Genomic DNA, 26134 nt, shown 5'->3' with positions numbered 1-26134 from the left:
GTGAAGAGGCAATGTGATTTAAGGTCTAATTTTTGGCAAGTGTGGGCGATTTCAAGGAAGTCGAAATTTTGATTCTAGGGCATCATTATTTGCAACGAAAATTGAAATTTTGAGATCTGATCCAAACTTGATATGATAATATGATAGATTTTTCATTTTAAAGACGTCCACGAAGCTAACTTGAAGAGGGCCCGGTTATTGGTAAAGGCAGATTAAGGTAAAATTTTATTCATTTTTAGAGGTGAAGATTGGTTTTTAAGGTGGATTTTATCCCTTGTTCTTGCTTGGTTCGTTTCCCTTATATTCTTCTTGCATTCATCATCCACCACTTCATCATTCCATTGATAGGCTGAAGTTGGGAGATATAAGTGTAGATTTCATGATAGGACACTTGGAGAGGTAGAAATAAGTTAAACCACCCTAAGATTGTAGTTGGGACATATAAGTGTAGTCCATCCTAAGGTAATGAAGAGGCAGAAATAAGTGGTAGTCCTATCCCTAGGATTGAAGTTTGGAGATTGATAAGTGTAGAGATAGGATTTAGACAAGCAAAAATAAGCTAGATTCCATCAATAGAAAGAAGTTTGGAGATTGATAAGTGTAGTCCATATCATTTAAAACGAAAGGGCAGAAATAAGTGTTTAGGATGGTAGATGTTAGTGCAAGTAAGAACCCAAAGGGAACGAATACCAAAAAAGACAAGAAAGACATGACTACCTAAGACCACCTTCTTCTCGAAAGTGAGGCGAATAAGTGATAACAATATCGGTATAGTGAACATAATACAGTTGAAGGACAGATTAAAGGAAGGACAATCCCCCATGGCGAAAAAGATCTGCAAGAGCAGAATTGTACATGCGGCAGCTTTCCCTCCTACCTTGCCTTGTTTAGAATTGGTAATGGAGTGCGCATCCCAGTTTGATATTGTTACCAAGTCCATCATTTTTTATAAGGGGAAGAGAGTGTTGGCTAACATCAACAGACAAGTGGTCAAAGAAGTATTCAATATTCCCTAGTATAAAGGCATGACAATGGTAATGATGGATCAGGCAACCAAATTATTTCAGGATAATCAGGAGGCTTACTTCATTCATCTAAAGCAGAATTGGTTACACGAAGGCAAGAAGGGAGTTACCAAGTCGTCAAAGCTCATCAAGTCAAATTTCAAATCAAAATATGGCGATCTTATTGTGCTTCTCAGTCGAATCATGGGCGTGGCTCAAGGTATGCAATTCAAGAACTGGATGTATTATTTTATTGATGATATTGAAAATGGAAAGAGAAACTTTGATTGGGCTAAAATCATAAGTGAAAATTTAGAGTTGTAACTTAGGACAGTGCAAAATCAATAGCAATTCTACATAGGGTCCTATCTTTTCGATCTGATTACAAGACTATATGAAAATCCTGGACTTAAGGCCTTAGGAGTGATTGGCAATGGGTCGAGGCAATGTTTGGTGCATGAGTCTTATCCACAGCTTCATTTGCACAACACCAAAGATTATAAGATGTTTTATGATGCCTTTGCCATGAAGACGGTAAGGATATTACAAGGGACACCTGCTAGAAGGCTCTCAACGGAAGCCAAAGTAAAAGTTATGAAGTATGGTAGTTGGTTCATCCAATTTCTGCAATTCACATATATTAGAGTGGCAAGAAGTACAGTTTGTCCCAAGAGACTTCCAAGGTACCCACCTGACAAGATAGTTTTGATGGAGTTGGCTAGGCAACTTGAACATTATGACAAGATGATGAAACTTAAAGGTGAGACAGGGATTACCTTCTCATTTGGAATAGGCAATGATACTTGCCCAAATCCCGTCGCCTTTACAGTTGCGGAGAAAGAGTTAGAGCGATATCATCTAGGATAGTATAGAGCAAGACAAGGATTCGATCCTAATGGTCTTATCAATGCATCTCACGAAAACGCATTCAAACATATTCCTACGGTAGAAGATTTTTGGGCCAATGGACAAGATGACTTTCATGTGAGAAAGCTAGCTTTCTCAAGATTGTCAATAGGGCATGATAAGGGCAATCAGATGGAGAGGCCTTGATATTCCCAATCAACTGGAAGATGATGAAAATGTGCTAAGAAGAGAACGTCAATGAGAGAGACAAAGTTTGGATCGAGATTCAATGAGTTGAGGAAGGTTGCCATCAAGAAGAAGCATTTGGGCACCCTTGCCTCCCTCAATGCCTTTATCGGATATGTGAAGAGTATGAGAAGGATCATGAGAAGACACTACAAGCAACAGGCAACATGATGAATTCAACTAAGCTCAAGATGAAGCACACGCTTTGCCCTCCCATGAAGGAAGTCAATGACAGGCTAGCCAAGTTCATTGCCTTGGCCAAAAAGATAAAAGAAAAGGGTAGAATTATATTAGAAGATCATTCGATGTAAGCCCAAGTGGCAATTTCCCCTTTCTTCTTGGGTAAGATAGGTGTCTGATTCTAATTGGCTACTATTTTGGTGTCTTCTCATTGGTTGCTACTTTTCCTTTTTTCATTGGTCCATTGATGAGTTGGTGTCTTCTCATTGGCCGATGGGGTGGCAACCCTAATTAAAGTTTCTAGGATTCAATCTCAATTGTTAATTTTGCATCTTAATCTCTACCGTTGGTTGTAATTTTGGCCCCTATATAATGCCATTTGCTCTCATTTGTAAAGGATTGAAGAAAATTGTTGCTTAAGGTAATAGCAAAATTGCCTCTCTTTATCATTGTTGTGATTTGCATGGTGATTAAGAACACTTGGTGTTGTTGCATGGTTTCTACTTCCATTAGTTAGTATTAGATTTCATTGAAGTTGTTAAAGTAGAATTTATTTCAAGAAAGTTGTTAAGCAAGAGTAAGAATAGATGGATAGTTGTACGGTGATATTAGTAGATGTTTGATAGGATCTATAAACTAGGCCACTAGCATCCTAGCGGCTGGTTAGGAAGCCTCGCATGGTAATCCAATCTTTTTCCCTTGAATCATTGCCTCTATGGAGGTAGAGCTGCTAGTAAGCTTTCTTCAGATTTGATCCACGTCCATTTGCTAATTTTTTCATTCATAGGAGTAGGAATAGAGCAGCAAATAGTTGAGTAATTGGAGTTCATTCTTAGAAAGTTAGAAAAGGAGAAACATCATTGGCAGACATACCCTCCATCATCATCACCACCAACATTATTTGGCGCTCATATACTTTACAAAGCCAGACATCATCACCATCACAACAAGAGTTCGACAATCCTTGAACGAACAATGTAAGGCCACCTACGTGATTAACCAGCAAATCATATTAATATAACTGAGATAGTATCCATAGGTGTAAGGAACATTGGAGTTTTCTTCATGTCTTCATAAGTATTTACTTTTCAAGAGAGGGACTGAGTGTTTGACATTCCATGTCAAGTATTCAATTGTTATATGCTATGTAGTGGTACAAAACTGACATCAACAATATCCAACAGAATCCATCGGAATAAAACCTGGCAATGGGAAATTGTTTTCATGTTTGGGTCAAATAAAAAGTTTTATTGACATCAAGAAAAGAATAGGGTGATGAACATGATGTATGTGTGATGAAGTCATGGACTCAGGTTGTTCAAGATGGGGTGACATCAGCATGATATCAATAGGGTGGGATGACATCAGCAAACTGGGATTGCCAGAGCATGTGGGTATACTAAGTTGCTGAAGAAGTCCAAATGAACTAGATAAACGTACAATTTGAAAGGTTCAAATATATTCATTAAGAAACTATGCAGATGATGTCAACATGACATTAGCAAGATAGTTTTTGAAATCTTCTAATTGTCCTTGACCCATAAACAAGTTAAACAACCAAATTTATATAGACTTCAGACTTCCCTGGTGCTTTAAATTGACTCTATATCAGTCGAATATGGAAAAAACTAAGTGAACTCAACCTTTGTTTATAATATATGAAGTTTAGATGGAGGTCAGATTCCCACAAAAGCCCAGCATGTGAAAAAAGCAAGTTCAGCTGAATTTGCAGAAAAGGTGAAGGGAATTGGATTTGCGGGCAGATTTAACTAAACAGGATGCTTCACTTTGCAATGGGGAAGTTCAGATGGAGGTTGAGTTCCCACAAGTTCTCACTTCTGCAAACTTTAAAATCTGATTTATGAGCTATTGCGAGCAGGGAAATTTACCTAGTTCAAAAGATTCCATAATTGCAGTTTGGATGGGCACCAATTTTCCGTGATCAAGGAAGGACCAAGCGAGAGAAACAAAGTGAACGAAACCTTACAAAATATTCAGAAGTGTGATGTAACAATATACATATAGAAAGAGTGTTTATGACAAAGTGTTACTCCTTTTGAATAATGTTAATGTTGTCAACCTCCCTTTATAACTTTGGACTAAACAAGCAATTTTAAATAGTATAAAATAATTTGCCTTCACAAAAAAAAAAAATATTCCAAATTATATAATGACTCTTCATGTGCAACTCCCCCTCACTTTTTCCCAGGCATTCAATTTAAAGGAGAAAAATTAAATACTTCAGCAAATATTTTAACATTGAATATTACAAACTTGAGAGTATATTTTTTATACTCTACTTAGGTTGTCAAAAGTGTTGGTGTAAATAAGTATTTACTATTTACACTTACTTAAGTTTACTTAAGTTAATGCATTATTTTATTATTTTTGCATTATTTTATTATTTATTTTTGTGAAACACTTAAGAGTTTGTGTACTCGCATGAGTTGTCATGTTGACAACACAAAAGTATGCAACTCTATTTCAGCACATGGTGTCTACAACACTGGAGTTTGCATCATTCACTGAGTTGTTATGTTGACAACACAGTTATTCGCACTCCTAATTTAGCACATCTTCTCTACACCACTGATTTGCGTGCTACACCATTGTAAGCTTATCCTCACATCATCGCACTTACTTCCGTGCTTAATGGAGGATAACCCATATCTGGTGGACATGTGCCTGGTTGTATGACTTATCACGATGCTGACTTCTATGCATTCTAGAAGCTCTCCAGAGGCCTTTATATACAGGCACTCCTAGTGTACTCTTCATGTGACATATGGCATATTGAATGAATATATAGTCATTCTGATCATACTCTCTCTTTGGTCTACTGTTGTGCTTGTGTTTGAGTTCCTTGGTCTTGGGTGAATTCTGGCCTAAGTCAAATTCTTACATGGTATCAGAGCTCAGGGAGATTCTCTACACATAGCCGTTCGAGACCGTTCATGCTTCAGCACCTCGACCCAAACCCAAAGACTATGCAGAAATTAGGAGTGTCTAGAGCCAAATCAAACCTCACCGTTGTGTTCGGAACATCAATTTGGTGAAAATCGACTATAAATTTGCCTATGTTGGGCGAAAGTTGATTGTGAGGCAAAAAAAATTTGCGAATCGGAACCTGAAGGCCCCAATTTGCAGTTCGAGTATGGTCATTTCATTGATCTGATTATTTAATTTTCAAATCTAATTTATTTTAATCTCTACATTTATTTGGATTTTTTGAAATTATTTTTTCGAATTTTTTGACCAATCGAGCATTCAGGCAGAGAAAATTTTTTTGCAGAACCGGGCTGTCAAATCTTGGCTCTGCAATTTTGGAGGAATTTTTATTTATTGCAAGGTTTATTCGTATTAAATCCACGAGCTACATAGTCCACTGGCCATACTGCGCATTAAATTCATGACCGATAGTTTTTGCACAAGCCCTGCCAAACAATCCTCCGACTGACAGCACCATTCTATTCACCAGCAAAAATTTCGTTTAACTTTCCAGGTTCACATATTTAAACAAGCCACAGAGTTGCCTCCCACCCAATGTGGCATAAACCCTACAACCTCTGGCATTTTTAAAAGAATTCTGGCAATCACTGAAAAGATCTTCCGGTGCAGTTGGAACAGACTTCAGCGACACAAAATTTGCCACACGGAGTAAATTAAATTGCCCACATGGCATCACTGTAACTGAGGCTCCCGCTACGTCCAAAGTCCGGCTCACGGAAAACACTTTCCAATGACGCAGAGAGCATTACGGCAACCCCACACCCTCCGCAGACATAGGACATGTGGCCGCATATAACTAGTCCACGCTGTACAAATAGGACACCACGTGGCATTTTTCCATTCGCTAGTGACATGTCAAAAGCGTCCCAGTCAATAAGACACATGGCAGTCCACCTTGGCGCCGTACAAGCCCAGTCATCGCATAGTCACCATATCGTACAGTATGGATTTTTGCCATGTTACCCGTCTGTACAATGACGATGTAATGCTGACGTCATCATAGGCCTGAAGTACGCTGACATCATCTTTTTACGAACCTAAATTTGACAGTCTGTCTGACCATCATACCAAGCCAAATTTGAACTGCTGCGATGGTCGTATGACCATCAAATTTAACCCCGTCTTTTGCTGGTGCAACCCCTCTCCAGATTGATTTTTTATTTTGCAATCCAACTTTGGGAGGCCATATCTCAATCATCCGGACTCCAAATCAGGTGTGATTTTTTTTGAAATTGGGTAGAATTTCCTAAACTTTGCAATGGTACAGCTTTTTTCTTATTTTGTTGCACGGATTGTTCAGAATTTGCATTTTTTAGTGACTGTACCTGCATAATCCTACATTTTGCAACTTCAAACGCTACGTACGGGTACATCTAGAATCGCAAAAGAGGTTCTTTTTTTTTTTAAATACATTATTTTTTGTCTACTTTTTAGATCTACAATCAAATTGTAGGGTTGTGTGGACAAAAGTGACACTTTCAACAATAGGGCCTTTCTTTACTTTGTATTGCTTCAGAATTGCAGCACATTGTAAAGTTCCAGATTTGTAATCCATTAAGAGGTTGTAACAAGCAAAATCAAAAGTCCACGAAGGCCAAAATTGGCAAGTGGCCATTGTAATGACACTACTAATAAAGTGCCAAAAGCATCTTTTTTGGGAGCGTTTCTTGATTTAGTGGAAGGGGGGGTGTTCTTGGTGTTGTGTTCTCTCTTTTCTGCACTTTTTTTTCATTTCATTTTCTGCATCATGGGCAACTTTAAGTTTCCTAAATTAACTCCACATAACTATGCTACATGGTCCATCAAAATGTGGTATCACTTAATGCATAATGAAATTTCACAATATGTAGATGGTACTCTTCCTAAACCAGCAAGTGATAATGTATCAGCAAGTGATATTTCAGCTTGGGCAGCAATGATAGGAAAGCCCTAGGTGATATATGTTTGGGGGTTGATGATAAGATCATTTATTAAATTAAGAAGTGTACTAAATCCAAGGAAGCTTGGGATACCCTCGAAAACCTCTATGGTAAAGTGTTTGAAGAGGATGTGTTCAAAATTGAAGATGAGTTTGTCTCCTTAGATCCTAAGTCATTTGATTCTATACAACATTTCATCATCAAGGTGAATGAACCAAGGACAAAGCTCACTGATTGTGGGAGTTCTATCAAAGATGACAGATTGATCTATCTCATACATAACAACCCGCCATCGAAGTATTCCACATTCGTATCTTCTTTTAACACCTCAAAGACTACCTTAGGGTCTGCCTATAAGAAAGTCACTTTTGATGAATATGCTGATCTATTGGATACTAAAGAGAAGAAGTTGAAATCAATGGGGATTCTCAATTCACCTAAGTCTAAAGCATTGGTGGTCAACAATGAGGGTTCTCAAAATTCAACTGGACAATCTTCAAATCAAGGAAAGGGTAAGAAGAAATGGAAGAAGGAAAAATCAAAGGATGCAAAAAAGACAACACCACAATCCAATCAACAAAGCAAGTCTTCCTCAAATTCGAACAAGAAGGGGGACAACAATAAGGAGAAGAAAAAGTGTGCCTATTACAAGAAATCGGTTCATGAAGAGCATGAGTTTTATCTTTAAAAAATTGATGAATTGACCAACATCATGAAGAAACATAATGTTCCATTGCCTAATGCTTATAAGGATAGAGGGTCTTCTTCAAATTCAAAGGGCAAAGGGCAAGCACTCATGGCAAACTCAAATTCTTCAGAGGAATGGATATTTGACTCAGGTGCCTCTTATCATATGGGTTCTTCAAAGGAGGATTTTTCTTTAATGAAGCAATCAAAGGTACCACACATCTTCGTGAGAGATGATACTAAAATGGAAGTTAAAGGGAAAGAAAACGTGGAAAAGGAAAATGGAAAGTTTCAAGATGTTCTCTATGTTCCAAACCTAAGTTTAAATCTCCTCTCAATCTACCAAATCACTCACCTCGGAGATGGACATAGAGTTGAGTTCCTTCCAGACTTAGTATAGGTGCACAGTCTTAAAGACGATTCATTGGTTGCAGTGGGGAAAGTGAATCATAACAAAAGTTTGTACTCTTTTTTCCCATTTTGTGCCCAAGTCTCCTTCAAAGGCCTTGTTATCACAATCCAATTCAACAATGCAATTATGGCATCAGCGGTTTGGACATCTTTCCTTCTACTATCTTCAGCAACTTTGCACAAACAGAATGGTCAAAGGTCTACCTAAAATCAACTTTTCCCATGGTGAATGTTCAACAAATTTAGTGGATATGCATCCAGAGGGGAAGTTACTAAGAGGGAAGTCTTCAAGAGCACCAGGTGTTCTACAAATGGTTCACATGGTATTAGCAGGTCCTTTTGCATTCAGCCAAGGTCGCTACATACTTACCTTTGTTGATGACTTTTCAAGATACACTTGGGTCTACTTTCTTCATAACAAGAATGAAGTGTTGGACAAGTTTCTAGCCTTCAAGACTCATGTTGAGAAGAAATCCAGGAAAGCCATCAAAGTTCTACAAATGGACAATGGAAGCATGTATGTGAACAGAAGACTTAAAGACTTTTGCAGACTCAAGGGCATTGATCTTCAAACTCCACCAGCATTCAGTCCACATAAGATAGATGTTGCAGCATTGAGGATCCGTACTCTTAAGTCTATGGCAAGTTGCATGATACAAGCCAAGTCTCTAGATCCATCATTAGAAGTCGAAGCAATTAGTAGTGCCACTCACATTCTTAATCGATCTCCTCAGCTAGCCTTAGATGGCAAGACTCCTTTTGAGGCATGGTGCGGCAGAAAACCTATTGTGACACACTTCGGAGTCTTTGATTGTCCTGCATGGGCAAAGATATCTTCCAAGGGTTACAAGGCACAGTCACCTCGGCCTTGTACTTTCATTGGTTATGAAGACAGTGTGAAAGCATACAAACTATTGGATCTAGAGACACATAAGATCTTTGTGGAGAAGGATGTACACTTTGAGGAAAGTTCACCTAGCTTGTCCTCTAATCCTCTCTACACATCATACTGTGTGGAAACTGATAGTGACACCAGCAATAGTGCTTCAACAGATTCAAACACATGTGATTCTATCGACAGTTGTAGTGAGAGGTCACTACATCAGTTCAATCCACATGCATATATCACCACAGTGATAGGTCCAGCACAGCAAAGTACATCCAGTCTTCCAGGTCCAGCTTCAGTGACAAATTTGGGGGACAGTATTGATGATCTGCCTCTTCTTCTTGATGCAGCACCTTCTTTAGTTGTCACGAGGTCTCCATACGACTCTCTTGTTCATTCTCTACATGATCAATCGTTACAGGTGGAAGTGATTGTGGATACTTATGATCAGCAGTTGCAGCAGGGTTCTTCATCAGTTGCAGAGACAGACAGTTCTTTGAGACAGGTTCTTCAGTCAATTGAGCAGGTTTCAAAGACATCACTTATCCATGGGATTCTTTCCACACATAGCGGAAGCATCTCATTTGTACCCTTGGCATTGTTTCTTCCTAAGGGGAGGAACAACATTTTGCAATCTTGGATCAGCTTCTTCATTGGAGCAGTCACTGGCAGGCATTCTTCTTTGGGGGGGGGGGGGGAGCCTATCCTGTCTCTCTTCCTCTTCTCATCATTCTCTTATGTATATACTGGATGTATGTCGTAATGGGGGGGTCTTGATTACTCCATCCATCCATATATCATGTGTTTTTCATCTCTCTTTTTGGGGAGGGTTTTTCCCATGAGGTTTTCCCTCTTTCTTCGCTTTATGAGAGATTGCATATCATTATGTACATGGGTACCTAACATGGCCTAGTAGCCGGGACCCATTATGCATTTCATCCTAGATTTCGTAAGCTTAAGGGCATTCCCCTAAGTTGCACTTAAGGGGGGGTGTTGGTGTAAATAAGTATTTACTATTTACACTTACTTAAGTTTACTTAGGTTAATGCATTATTTTATTATTTATTTTTGTGAGACACTTAGGAGTTTGTGTACTCTCATGAGTTGTCATGTTGACAACACAGAAGTACGCAACTCTATTTCAACACACGGTGTCTACAACACTGGAGTTTGCATCATTCACTGAGTTGTCATGTTGACAACACAGTTATTCGCACTCCTAATTTAGCACATGTTGTCTACACCACTGATTTGCGTGCTACACCATTGTAGGCTTATCCTCACATCATTGCACTTACTTCCGTGCTTAATGGAGGATAACCCATATCTGGTGGACATGTGCCTAGTTGTATGACTTATCATGATGCTAACTTCTATGCATTCTAGAAGCTCTCCAGAGGCCTTTATATATAGGCACTCCTAGAGTACTCTTCATGTGGCATATGGCATATTGAATGAATATATCGTCATTTTGATCATACTCTCTCTTTGGTCTACTGTTGTGCTTGTGTTTGAGTTCCTTGGTCTTGGGTGAATTCTAGCCTAAGCCAAATTCTTACAAAAAGCACAACCAAAAGCTTCAAAATCCAATTCTAATCACGATATAATGTAACTAGGAGTGGGATGATGACAAGTTTCAACTCCAAGACATACTAAAAATAGACATGTTCTCCAAGAAATTTGGACAAAACTCTAGTAGTCCAGAAACACTTTTGAAAGTGTGACTAAAATCCCTAGGTCAACGGAGCTCAATGCCACAAATATATATCTTTATATATTGAACCTGCCCCATACAAGAAGTTCGGAGTTTTTCTTAAACAAACCTAGAAATTTATGGGAAAACTCAGAAGCTGACCAAAAGCTCACAAATAAATATAGCATAAAATGGGAACACTAAAGTCCTGCCTCCCCAAAATCCTAAACCAACTTCGAAGATTTATAACTGTTATGGTTTAGACAAATATTTGAAAAAAATTTATTAAGATAATGCAGAAATAAGAAAGACAGAAATACAATGGCACAAAGATTTAATGTGGTTCACCCAATATGGGCTACATCTATGAGAGAAATAGCCGTCCACTTATTCTATTATCCAGCGAAGGGCAAATTACAATATGTTGATCTCACATCACACAAACACTTATTTATCAAGCCTTTTCATGTGGTTTACAAGATCCGATAATGAAATAAATTCTAACCCTAAAAATATTGAGGGCTACCGCCTCAAAACCACGACAAGGATACATGACAAGCTTAGTTGCTGAATCGGAAATGGGAACAAGTACATGTACGTGAGTACGAAACGCTGGTAAAGAAGAAATCATTGTAGAAGTTTGGGTATGATACACACACACACACACACACACATATATATAGAGATATATATATGCAGCCTAAAAATAGAGTTAAGTTTAGAATGTCATATACCTATACATATGTTAAATAAAATCATTACAAATTTCAAATTTTGAAACATAACATTCTAATTTAAATTCAAGTGTTTCTATCAAAAAGATCAAACCAGAATCCCATGGTATATAAGTTCAAATATCGAAAAGATCAAATTAGAACCACTAAACATTTCAGCATTTAAAAACACAAATCCAGGATATGCACCCACAAAAGATTTGTTTTAGAATCAGATTCTGGTACATTTCATACTGGAAAATGCCGAAATAAGTCCCATGATTCAGCAACTTAAATGACGAGTAAATAGCACTTGCCTAATTTGTCACGACATACCAACAATAAATTCTTCTGCTTGATGTTCTTTGCTGCAACATCTACAAGATGAAAACCTCCTAAACTCCTCCAACCAACAAAACAACAAGTATTTGCAAGTAATCAATGAAGCTTCTGAAAACTTGGCTTCCCATTACTATGATTCCTTTACACCATTCAAATAGTTTCTAGAAAGTAGTTGTCGTCCTCCTCAATTTTAAAATCTTACCCTGCAAGATGGCAATCACAAGTACATGGTGATTTGTTCTCAAACAACAAATGCACGTTGAAAGCAAAACTTATGTGATGTCCCCTTTGTAATTTTAGCCATTTATTACATTCATATTAGCAATAACTATAGCTTTTGCCAGACATATTACCACTGAAATATCGCAAACCCGTATACTCACTCAAATCTGATTTGGGTATCTGAACCTTGACATGTTTTGCTTCATGTCATTGCAAAATAACAACATGCAAACCAAACATGCAAGGAAATGATTTAGATTTCCAAGAAAATAATCGATTACAAACACAAAACTATTGAAAATTGATAATGGTTCTGATATAAAACATGCATGACTGTTACATCAAATATACTGCGATACAATGCTAGAACATGCATATATTTTCCTCCAAAACCTGTTTAAAACAATGAAATTTGTTCAATGATGAACCCAAAGTGAGACTACCTCTTAAGTAGTATTGGATATTTTATCAACCTATGTGTAATGTCCCATTTTTAGCATTCATAGCATGATGTTGTCGTTAGCCTATTTCCCCACGGTCTCGTAGGCTAACCAGGACATTAAAGGGACTTAGAGGCCATTTGGCCTAGATAGTTTCAGTTGCAAGTCTTTCTGAGGGGTTTTGAAGTAACTTTGGGCATACTTACTATTTATAGTAAGTCATCTTGGATATGGTCGAACATCCAGTGGCAGCGATATGTCGATGGTAATTGTTTAAAATCGGCAAAAAGACTTGTTTATCATTGATAAAATTTGTTATGCATTGATAAAGCTATTTTATAAAGTTAAATTTAAATATTTAACTTTATTAATGCATAGACTATAGTTTGTGGGAAATATTTAAATTAAAAGAATCCCCTTTATTTTATAACACATTGGAGACATAAGTTACATAAAAGGGAGTGATGTTTTATCCCACATTGAGAAAACGAAGGATTGAGCCCTTGTGAGAACACTATAAAAGAAATGGAAGAGCTTCTTTTAGGCATGCTTGGAAATATCAAATAAATTAGGAAATTTTCTAGAGATTACGTCTCAATAGTTTGGAGGACGAAATCCCTTCAAGCTGAAAATCTTGACGCCATTGAAAGATATGGTCTTGAGATTCAACATAGTAGCAGTTCGAAAAAGTGAAACCGAAAAAGCAGGCTGAAAAAGCAAATACGAAAAAGCAGAACCGAAAAAGCAGATCCGAAAAAGCAGTTGAAAAAGCAGTCCGAAAAAGCAGTTGAAAAAGCAGTCCGAAAAAAGCGGCGGAACCGAAAAAGCAGGCTGAAAAAGCGGGTACGAAAAAGCAGTCCGAAAAAGCAGGCTGAAAAAGCAAGCCGAAAAAGCAGTTCGTAAAAAGCAAAGCAGAAGGGGCAGCATTGAAGGAAATTATTACAACCATCTACAACCAGGTTCTTTTGTTAGTATTGTTTTTTAAGGTGTTATAAACTTTCAGCTGTAAGTGTGCATTATACCAGCATTATCATTTTGTAATCCATGTAAATGCCAAAGTCTTGGCCATATTTCATGAGCATTGTATTTTTTCATTGCAATTAAGAAGATAATAGTTGCTGGTGTCATTTAAGAAATTTAATATCATTATTTATCAGCTAGTTAGTTTGCATACCAACTGTTTGTAAAAATGTCAGTTGGCTGTAGGTGTTCATTTCTCATGCTTAGCTCATATATATGCACTGAATATTGTCAAAATTAGTAGCACACTCATGTTAGGTCATTATGTAGTCCATTGTAGTCTTCTAGCACAAGATTCTCATTGATGCAAATTGAAGAAAAAGTCATTTGAAACTAGCTGAAATACTATATCAGTCAAACGTCCCTTGCATGTGAATTGTTTGATGAAATTCCTTGAGCTTTCATCAGCATTTTTGAGGACAGATTTGAGGAGGGTTATTACAGTGGTATTAGAGCTTGCTTGCAAAGTGTTTGACGAAATGTCAAACAACTGAAGTATAAAGATTTTTTGGTGTTTGAAGAAGTTATAACCTATTGGGGTTATCACACTATGAATGTCCAAGGGTTTCTCTCCTCAAATATGGCTGCTACTGTCAAACCAGGAATGATGGAGAAATTATCAAGTAACAAATCAACATCTCATGATAGAATGAGACTCAAAACCCCAATCGAACATTTTACAAGAATCCCCAACCAAAAAGCTACTAATTTATTTTCCTCATTTTATAATCAACCCCCATGGTGATGAAGTACCGCTCTGATACCACTAATGAAGGTACGCTCTGATACCACTAATGAAGTACCGCTCTGATACCACTTGATGAAGGGCCACACCACCCTTACCCACTCACAATCAAGAATGCAACAATATGGAGACCAAGAGAAATAAAAAAAAATGTTTCACAAACAATTTTATTATACTTGAAAATCCTTACAACACCCACAAGATGATATCATAGATATGACTTCTTCAAAAAGAAGTTTACAAATTCTTCAACATAAGAGAAATCCCAAATATGAGTCTTCACACCAAGAGCTTCACCAAGAATTCTACTTTAAGAGCTACACCTTTAGAGCTTTCACACCTTGAAGTCTTCACACCTTCTAGTTTCTACTTCTCAAGCTTGATTAGAAATGCTCATATGCTTTGCTTAAATAGGCACTTACCACCCAATGCATGACTTATCCACAACCTTCTAGAATTCCTCCACAACCTTCTACAACTTCCACAACCTTCTACAATATCCACAACTTTCTACAATATTCATAACTTTCTAGAATTCTACCCACACACTTTGATAAATGAAATGTCAACCATTTATTTTTTTATTTTTTCTATTATGCCACCTATGCACCTCAAAAATAGAAATCCTCTTTTCCTTTCTTTTCTCTTTTTTATTTTTTTATTATTTTTCCTCTAATTTTCATCACTTTCTCTCTCCTCCACTTTTTGCTTTTTTTTTTTGTTTTTTTTTTTTTTTTTTTTTTAAATTTAAAATTTTACATTCAACATGTCTCCCCTTTATTTTGGATGCAAGATGCTCCTGCATCACATGGCCTAGGCAAGACTCAAGTTGTAACTTAAGCTGGCCCCTTTTAATAATTGTAAGTGAATAATTAAATTCATATTAGAAATAACTATATCTCTTTCCTCCTGCTATTTAATTATACACTTAACCTCCTTTATTAACTTAAAGCTTTGGCCTGTGGAGAAAATAGTTGATAGGCTAGCATTAACATTTATTAATTTATCGACATGCCAGCCAAAAAGGGCACATCAAAAATTGGTTAGTTGAAAGAGTCATCCCGTAATCCAAACATATAGACTAACCTTTACAACTGACTAAATGGTGTGAAAGTGAATGGCTTTGCAGTTTGTCAAGCCTAAAATCAGCAAATTATAGCATGATTTTCTCAAAATCAACCACGTCAAAGACAAACAACTTCTGTAAACCAGAAAAACTTTCAGCAAAGATGATAAATCTTGAAATTACATTCCCGAGAGTCACCAAATGAGCAATGCTCCAAATTTTGCTTAATGTTTCTCTCCAATTCACTGTTAAGTATACAAATGAAATCATGTGTTGAATGTTTGCAAAGAAAACAGCAGCATCAATTCTAAAATTTTGACCCATAACATCCCATGGAATACTTCTCTCATCATGTCTTCCACAAAGATTAACCAGAAAAAATTTAAACAAAAATAGGTAAATTCTGACCATAGGAAAGTATATGGGCTAGTCACTCAGCTATGCTATTTTCTCACAACAACACTCTGCTAGTTTCTGATCAATATGTATTATACATACATTCTCTAAGCCCATACTACACTTACCAGTCAAGGGATTCCATGAGCATTGAGCCCGAACCTTGGGACCTAACACCAAATAGACAACAGATTTACACGATCCAAAACAATTAAGCTTTCGAAAAAAAGAATGATGTTATGGAAATAGGCAGCCTGTATATCAAGACCTGATTGCTAGGCAGTTCAGGTTGTAAGATTACCCTGGAAATGGGTTCCGAGGAATTGAACTCCAATTGTTGATGAATCAGTCCAACCAGGCACAAGGTTAGTAGGCAAACAGCGCAAAAAGCCTATGCTGTTTGGAATACGTCATGTGCAGAAGCAGTGAAAGTAACTTCATGTAAAAGAAAAACATGAGGCCAATCATAAACTAAAGCCAAACCCCAATTGGGGAGGAAAAAAACCCCCACTCATAGATACGTGAGGTGAGGCTATTGGGTTTTTCCTTTTGCCAGACCATGGCAAATGGCACATAAAAGATAAAACCCATGTTGTGAAGGAATTTGCTGTGTATGAGTTTTATGAGTCAAAGTAGCCCAATCAAGAATGACAAAACCTTTAAGCATAATACAAGACGTGAGACTATTGAGTTGCTCTATGTTTGCGAGTCTTGGCAGTTGGTATATGGAACCTGCATTACAAAGGCAAATGGTGGATATTCGCACGGTAAGAATGAGCTTACAGGAACCAAACTCCAGGCAAATGATGAACACAAGACTACCTCCTCGAGGGAATAAAAAAAAAACAAGCATTAAGCCTTTATTTTAGGAAACTGTTGCACATTTGTGCCTGTACTAAAAAGGACTTGGTCTGAATTAAACCAAAGGCCAATAATTAACTTGAGCCAACATCCAATTGGATAGTACAGACCATCTTTCGATGGACATTGAGGCGCAAATACTGTTCAAAAGTCTCAGCGGGTGTTACATCAAGCCCATGCGGTTAAGCAGCTTGGTCTGTTTAAGAAGTGGGAATCATTTCAACAGCCCCACTGACAAGCATACACCCAACCCACTTAGATTAACCCCCATGCTTGCACGGCTGGAGTGAGTCTTACTGCAAATAAGTCCGATCGAGAATTTGATGAATCCGGAATCAGAAATGGATGGTAGTGTGTATTAATATTTGTGCTATTTGCCTAAAGAGCTCCAAATCGATATCTAAATGTGATAGTAAAATTAAAGGACACCATAAACTGCATTTAATCGTGTTAAAGGACCAAAAAAACTACGAGACCATCCCGGTTCATTGTTTGATGCAAGAAGTTGTGATCAATTTTAAGTTAAAAACAAACCTGTGTACCCAAGAAGACAATTCTTTGCTTGAGAAACATATTGGTGGCATTCAGGTCCTCCATTTTGGGAATCCATGACGGCCCAGTTGATATGCTTCCCGGTTCCGTTGATGCAGATAACGCTGGTCTTGAGAGACTTGGAGAAGCCCCAGTTGATTTGATATTCCCAACTTCATGCCTTGAATCAGAACGTAAAACTGAAGAATAAGAAGTGCCAATGGAACATAGAGGTAGGACTGAAGGCTTGTTTATAAAGACGGAGGAAGCATGAAGAGGCGAGTGGTTGGGATTCAAAGATGATTTTAATGACCGTCCCAGGCACACTCCACTGCAGGCCGCCATGGTTATGGAATAAAACCGGGAGTGGGCTAATGATATGAGGAAAGTCTATCATTCATTGGTATGGCCCGTATTAGTTTTAAGGTATAAAATTAACCTTCGGATTTCGCTAATTTTTTCTGACGCTCAAAACTTCCCAGCACTGCGCGGCAGACTCTGGCTTTTTCTTGGTCCCTGCCTAGGCAGGGCTTAATGTTTTTATTTTTTATTAATATCATCGTTTAAAATATTATGATATATCTTTCTTTTGATTCGACATACACATTTCAAAAACAGTAGAATCTACTACATAATTTTCATTATAGATATATGAAAATGTTTATTTTTATTATTAAAATTATATTATTTTATAATTTTTTTAATATTTTGTCTAAATATCAAGATGTGAATATTTTGTCTATATAAATATTATTTGTGTTTTAATAATAAATTTCACTTATAATTATTACATATTTATATTTATGTTGATTTAATACAATTTAGAGATTGGAAAGTAAATTATTTTTTACATTTGTATGATTTTTTCAAATGATAAATAAATAACTTGTAATCTAAAAATTCAAAAATGACATATCTTAATTAAAAAATAGTTTCTTACAATATATTTATGAAAATAAAATATTTATATATTTAATAATTTTAATGATTTGATTCAAATTATATGAAAAAAAATCTTATTAAAATTTTATTTTTAAATTATTTATATAACGCAAACTACTTCTTAAAATATTTTTATATTTATTTATGTAAAGTAGTTTTTATTTGACAAACCTTTATTTGTATATTTATTTATGTATATCAAAAAATATTAATAAATCTCATAAACCTAAATATAGTTATCTAATATGCAACTTTAAATATTTAGTTTCTAGTCACATTATTGTCTTTGCAAAATTTATTTTTCGTTGAACATATAAGTAGGTAAGTGTATTGCTACAAACATATTGTCTTACTCATGCAAGGCTTCTATCTAGAATTTCATTCATGATAATGTAAAGAAACCATGATTGGTAGACCAATCCTACCTCATATCCATCCCATAAATATTCCTACGCAATGTTAGAACATGCAAGAAGAACACCAACAAAGATCATTGAGTTTAACTTTGAACCATCCACATTTATCTAAAAAAGCTTGAGGGGACTCTTCAAATTTCTCATGCAATAATTGCATTCCAAATCTATGTATCTTTATCAATTTTTGAAACAACATTATAGCCTTATCAACATATTTTTTTTTTTTTTTTTTTTTTGTATAGCTAGGAGCCATGGTGCTTCAAGCAATAAGAATCTCCCCAAAGAGCTTTGTAGCCTCTTTTAAGACTCCATTTATAGATGTCCTCCAATGTCTAGGACTCACTACACTTTATATTCTTGCATACATAAGTAATTTTATAAAAGAAGAGTATGATGTTTAAATGTAGTATTGATTAATTATCAATTTAATAAAATTTGAGTATTATAGAAAAAGTGTGCATAATACTTTTTTATGGAATTGTATTTAAATGATTTATCTATGTATAACTCCAAAGTAACCATATGATTAGTTAGCTATTCGTTTATCTTTTGTTTTCTATTCATTCATTATGGTTTTTTAATGTACTAAGACTCTTAGTTATCCTCAATAGTGTGGAAAATAAACTTTCTTATATCTTTGTTGCTAACCTTGCTTATTTTCCTCTTTAGTCCTTGTAATTTAATTGTAGATCAAATATATTCTTCATTTTTTACAAAAGGCGGGGACTTTAGCTCCATCAAAGCTCTTGTTTCTTTCATTCTACCTGTCAATTTCCCATTGGCTGACATTAATATGTATTTATTATATGAAATGGAAGTGTTTTAATGGCATCTATGAGATTATCGATATAAGCGACTAAAATGTTAGTTAAGTAGTTTGTTGTAATTTATCTAAGTCATTCCTTATGTTGTCAATCTACATTAGGAAGTTACTTGTCTCTTTGAAAAGTTCATTCATGATGCTCGTCTACAAACTATCCTTGTATTGGTTATGAATAACTTCGTATGCAGCACAATCTTTAACAAAGCGTCATTTTGTTTCGACCATTCCACTGCTATAAAAGTATAGATTCTTTCCTCACACTCTTCTTTAGGAACCTTCCATCTACTTATTTCACATCGTAAATGATGAGAACTAGTCCTTAACTAAGCAATTACAATTTTGGCTTTTCCTTTAATTGAAGATCCTAAATATTATTTATCCTAATGTTCCCATGTGTGATTAAATTCTTTGATGTAATAGGCTTTTCTCCTACCTATTTGATTTGTCCACATGGTAGTCATGAATTTCTCCAACACCCATTTCTTTATCTCTATATTGTTATTCAAGCACTCCTAAGGATTAATGTTCTATTTGCTCAACCACTTGTTATTTTGTTTCTTCCACATTTTTGTTTACATTCTAGCTCGTTGTCAGCCAAAAATTTAGGCCAATGGTGCTTATACATATTTCCTACCTTTTTTAAATAGCTTAGTGATCAGATTATTGTTGAGTCCTCAACCTAAAACATGCCTGCCTCTACCAAAAGGATCTCATAAGAAATTGTCGATTTAAGCTTGAGGTTAATAGTAATGAGATGTTTTTGGAAATTTTCTATTTGTAGCTATTTATGATTTGATACGATGTTCCCCTCACATCCACAAAGAACAACCGAAACCACCTAAAGAACAAAGAGAGTCTTCCTAGTTTTCAAATCCCACAATTTCACTTTCTTGCATTTTTTTTTTTTTTAAAGGTAAGATTGTTAGCATGAATGGTAATGATATTCTTTTGGTAGATTATCCTAAGCATTGTTGGAATAGTTGGGGAGATTATTAGCATGATTGACATGTTGCATTCATGACTGTGTTTGTCATAGATGTCAACATAACATTATTTCTATACAAACTACGAGATTGACAAGCAAAGATCGAGATAGTATGGTTTATGTTTGATAGTTGAGGATATGCAGGGTTAAGGATGTGATATACGTTGTGTCCTGGTTAAGTACTTAAGTGTACATACAAAAATGTGAAGACTAGCTAGAGTTATGCGTGATTTGGTAAAGATGATTCTAATACAAAGTTTCTAAAATGCAGTTTCTAAAATGTAGTTTCTAATCACTAGGTTATATCTCCTAACAGAGATACAATCTGGATACGCAAAGTTAGAAAGGGGAAGAAGACATCCTGATGGTTATGTTAGTAAGTGTGTGAGGTCTGAAATTGCATGTGTGTACTTGATGTGAGAAGACTGTGAGTTGATGGTGTTAAACTTTAATTATTTATCTAATGAGGTCCTATTATAATTAATTACGAAAGCCTCAAGGCCGACTGAAGGAATTATTTTGAGGACTTGGTATAAAGGAAAGTTACTTTCCTTGTTTGTAAGTGTGTATTGGATATGTGTTGAGCAGTTGATTGTGTGATATGCAAAGTATTTGGTAAATGCGAGTAAGTGATCCAAGGGATTATTGGATGTGAAGATTGTGTTCTGGCATTGAAATTTGAAGAAGAGGTTTGGTTTGGTCAAGAGGACAAATTGAAGGATTTCAAGACATTATTTATTCTATTATTCTACAAGGAATAATACAAAGGCTAGTTGGATAGTGTGTTTGGTGGTCTCACCTTGAAGCTATTTGGACAATGGGTCATTATGTCTTCCACAACTCTTAACAGGGTTGGAATCTCCTAATAGGGATTCAAAGTCTACCAACAGTGATTGATATGTACTAAATGTATTTCATAGATTCCTAACAGGATCCATCCTCTTACAAAGAACTTTTATATTAGTACATCATTTTGTGTGTACCACCCCCACCAGGGTTTTCCTCTAATCAAGGGTTTCCCTAGTTAACATATCTAGTGCTATTGTGTATATGTATCATCTTATGGTTGTTGATTACATTGCTCACATGGTTAAGGATTAATAAGGTTGATCAATGTTTTAACAATTTGATAATTGATTCACCCTCCCCCCTGCCCAATTATCTTGGTGGACTTTACTTTCTAACAAAGAGGCCTTTCGTCCCCCTTATATTCTCTCTGATATGCATGTCTCCCAACTTAATCGATAATGGTGGTCAATTTCTATGTATTTTTACTCCTTGACAATCTCTAACAAGATTTAATCAAATATGAATGTGTGTTGTTGCTTTTTATTTTTCAAAGAAAAGATCATGACTTTAGTATTAGTAACATTGACTTCTATCCCTACCTCTGAGTAAGAGGTCTCTAAATTCTTCAAATGCTCTCTTAAATCTTGTTCAATGTTTACAACAAGGACAAGGTCATCATCGTAAAGAAGTTATCTTATCGCATAACTTGGCAATTGCATGCCTTCTCCATTTACCTTGTTTAACCACTGGGAACAGAAAAAATTATGTTTTGGGGTTTAGATTTGGTGACAACAATTTTCAAATATACCATATTCTTTGTGGCGGCATCTAAGTGCTATAAACAAGGTATAAATATCTTAACTTTTATGGGATTTGAACTTGGGACCTCTCTTTGAAAAGGTCGACTTGAATATCTCTTGCATTCAATTATTTATTTCTATTAAATTCAATTAAGCTCAATGCAAGGAAAATTAAACTACCAATTAGTGAGTTGGGACAATAAAATATAGAGTCCATTGTGCTATGGAGGACAATATGGACAAAGAGTTAATCAACATATACAAGTTACAAATTAAAGATTGTGTTCATAGAGTATAAGTAAAAAAGGTAGATAAAGTAAATTGATTTAAATCTCATTCCTCCCTATGTCCACCCAAGTGGTCAAACCATTGGGGCCTTCCATCCATTTAAGTATCTTATCATTCTATATAAATGCATGTTATAGTTGTGCAATGATGAATTCTCTATATTGTGGACATGGTACTAGTAGAATAGCAATGATGGGCAGTGCTTGAATAGGAGTTTCTTCCATCTCCTATCTTTAGATTGTTCATTGTTCTCCTTCAACTCCATTAAACCTAGATTAATGCTTGATCAAAATGTCTTCTTTCTATTTGCACTTTCGTATAAGTGTATCCAAAAGTTGCTTCCTTTCTTTCATTTTCCGTTGATCCATCTTTAATCAAGTCCAAGGACGTATTTTCTTCAATCTCGAGATGATTATAACTTGCATGGAGATACTATGTATTATGAGCCTCCCAAAAGACTCACAAAGGTGTCTTGGTTTACCATTAAAAAAATCATCATTCCTTAATTTCCAAATAGCCCATAAGATATTAGTAGATAAAATAGATAATAAGATACTACAACATTTATAAAAACTTAATTTTTTTCTAATTAGAATGTGTGACAAGGAAAAGTTGTGATGCGATTGAAAGCTAAATAAAACTTAGATTTCTTTAGCAATAAAATAATTAAAGAAAAGTTGGTGAATTATTTTTTAACATCTACAAAAAGAACATATATTATACTCCTCTAAAGGTCGATTGACAAGTAGTCCATTGAGTAAGAGGTGCCACAAAAAAACATGCTTTTTTTTATAGGTCTATGTCATAAGTTTTGTATGTGTTTGGTCCAAGTTGTTGTTTTCTTGGGAGTCGGTGAGGAACATATAGATAAGATTGACTTTGGGGTTAGGGAAAGTGGTTTCATCTTTATTTGAGGAGAGAGATTATGTCAACTTTGATTTCTATCTTTCTAAGTTGGTTTCAACTACAACATGCTTCTCAAATTATGGTGTAGGTTCTTCATTGAGCACCAAGAATATCATATCTCAATCCAATCTCTTCCCAACTAATGATGTTACCATATTTCAAAATATTTTCAATGCATATAATGCCCTTAATGTCCCAACTCTTAGCTAAGCATCCTTGTATAAGAGCAACAAGTTTACCTTTATGTAGACAATTCCACCAAATGAACTTCTCCCTACATAGACAATTATGTTCATTAATAATGTTGTTATTAGTCATCAAATGTTTAATATTATCCCAAACTTCCAAATAGCTTCAAAACTATTGGACCGTACAACCTTAATAGCAAATTTTCTAGAAAGAAGGTCAACAAGGGGTAGACATGATGCAGGAGCACCCCAAGGAGACAAAGGTGAAGCATGAAGGCTCATGGTATGTCATGACTAACAATATGTAAATAAGTGTCCTTAGAGATCACATGGTCTAACAAACCAGGTAGATTAAATTTGCAAAGCAATAAGACACACTTTACAAGGCCATTAACATATAGGGCATTTATAAGCCCATACAGTCAAACTTGTTCAACATGACCATGTTGGAAATATTCAAGACTAAGCTAAGTTACTAAGAGGAGAGGGGTGAATCAGTAACTTCTAAAACTCCAACAATTTCAACTCTTAAACCAATCAACATTTAATCCATGATATAAACTCTGATCTAATTGCATGCATAAGAAACTGAAAATATGCTTTAGCATTAATAACATTATGACACAAAGAATTGTTGACCCAGAAACCTTCCAAATAGAAAGTAAAACTAGGGTGGGGATGATACCCACAACTTTAGTATTGTAGAATAAAGTTAGCTTGTTAAAGCTTACATTGATCACTTCTAATGATCTACCCTATTAGAAGCAATAAGGATTGCTAGGCCCACCTTGTGAAAGGATTTACAAACATACAATTACGTATGCACTCGGTAAAGAGATTTACAAAAGACTGTTAGATCTACCTTGTGAAAGGATTTGACTAATCCACCTATTAGGATGAAATTATAGATGATCTTTGATTTGCAACTTGGTTTGCTGAATGAGATTCCTTTAAGGACTGATCACTTTGTTGTGATAGATATGACTTTGTTGCTCCTTATACTGTTATAGCCTTTGTAATTTGCTCCTTCTACTTTTCTTTCATTTAGTTCACATTCACACCTTCATATTCTCACATATACATCCATACTTTGGATATGATACAATGCATTACATATATATCAATCTAATTATACAAATTACAAAGTCACCCGCAATAAAATTTACCACAAATATTACAAAGTCAGCCCACATGAAGACATCCGGGTTCTGAAGACTGACCCCATGAGGTTCTAATACTTGACATCCACTTTCAATGCTCAGCATCATCATGCACCTAATAGACGTAGAAGCTTGGTCCATACTGATCACTTCCAAGTAGTCCTGAACTTGGTCTGCACTGGTGACTCGATAGATACTATGAAACTTTGTCATATAAACTGAGTCTCTTGATTTACATTGTATGACTCGGTAAACATTCTCACCTTGAGCTCGGTATAAATTGAGTCACTTGGTTAACACTAGACTCACATCACATATATTGCAAACTCAGTGAACACTACATGCCTCGACTTGCACTAGTAAACTTGACATACACTTAGATGCACAGTTTACACTGTTGATCTTCACTGTAACTGTGATTGCTCGGTAACCACTAATATTTGTCCAAAGGACTCACTAGCAATATACAATCTGAATAAGTGTGTGTCACTAATAATAAACTTGACTATTGTATCAACAATCTCCCCCTTTGGCATTAGTGACAAAAAACACTTATCAGCCAAAACTAAATTCAAAAAGTTTCCTCAATACCTTTTATCCATTCCTTGTAATACTAACTCGGTAGAGTATATTGTTTTTGAGATTTTTCAAAATTTATTTTGTAAGGGATATATCTGTACAAGGTAAGGCTCCTTCATACAATATACTATACATCTTCTTGCTATATACAATATCTCTCTCTGTCCATGACATACTCCCCTATTGATTTTTCAATTTATTGCATGATCTCCCCCATAACAAATGGCTTTCTCCAATATATCTTTTCTCCCCCTTTTAGACATTAATGCCAAAGACTTATCTTAATTATTTATAGAGTAACACCATAATGAGATAGAAAATTTGAATGTACCTTGAGAATGATCGCCAAGGTGTTATCCTAATTGTCTTGTAGAATCTTGCATGTGTGAGACTTCTGTTGATATTTCTATCATATGATCTATAATGGATAAATTATTGTCATGGATGAAAACTTTTGAATGTACAATATGTTTCTGCAATGCATCCATGATGGGAAGAATAATATTTTGAATATCAATCAATGTGGATCTTATTATTGCTTCTTCTCTAAGCAGTTCTACTTGCATATTTGACAAAAATCTTATCCTTTGAAAATGTGTAGAGCTTGAACTAGGGTCAAGTTGTAGTTGCTAAGCACTAGCTTTCAAATCTTCATCTATTTTGGATAATTTTTCCTTTATTTATTTTGTGAATCTAGAAACATCACAAAGCTTTCTAGAAAGTAATGACACATTTGTACAAGATGCTTCTAAACTGCCCAAAATTGTAGAAAGTTCTACTTGATGAATGGCTATCTTCTTCGTCATCATCATCTTTGATATTGTCTGGAAAATCACTTGGCTTATGTAATGAATAAATATTCTTCCAAGTGTTTGTTGTGTTCCTAACAACATGCTCAATGTCCTTGATCAAAACTAAACAAGTATTAAACTTTAGAGTCATTTTTTCTTCATTTTCTTCAATGACTCTTTTACCTCAGCATCTGATATACTCGGTAATAGCTGCCTCAAGGTTTGCCCATATATGTCTTTGATAGTTTGC

The 26134-nt window shown here is 35.6% G+C and overlaps 1 protein-coding gene across 1 annotated transcript in view; it reads right to left on the bottom strand.

Annotated features, from left to right (window-relative positions):
• LOC149570792 (ATP-dependent Clp protease proteolytic subunit 3, chloroplastic-like) overlaps positions 1 to 17611 on the bottom strand; it is a 111522-nt gene extending 93911 nt beyond the window's left edge. The window contains exon 1 of the mRNA XM_089812356.1: positions 17221 to 17611. Coding sequence (XP_089668482.1) covers positions 17221 to 17562 — 342 coding nt within the window. The 5' untranslated portion in view covers positions 17563 to 17611. The remainder of the gene's footprint in view (positions 1 to 17220) is intronic.
• Between the last annotated feature and the right edge of the window lie 8523 nt (positions 17612 to 26134).

This window comes from Cupressus sempervirens, chromosome 2 (genome assembly GCF_028749045.1).
Source record: "Cupressus sempervirens isolate cs-2001-9-10 chromosome 2, ASM2874904v1, whole genome shotgun sequence".
Classification (NCBI taxonomy): Eukaryota; Viridiplantae; Streptophyta; class Pinopsida; order Cupressales; family Cupressaceae; genus Cupressus; species Cupressus sempervirens.
Note: the sequence above shows the minus strand (reverse complement) of the source record. Positions and strands in the feature narration are given on the sequence as shown.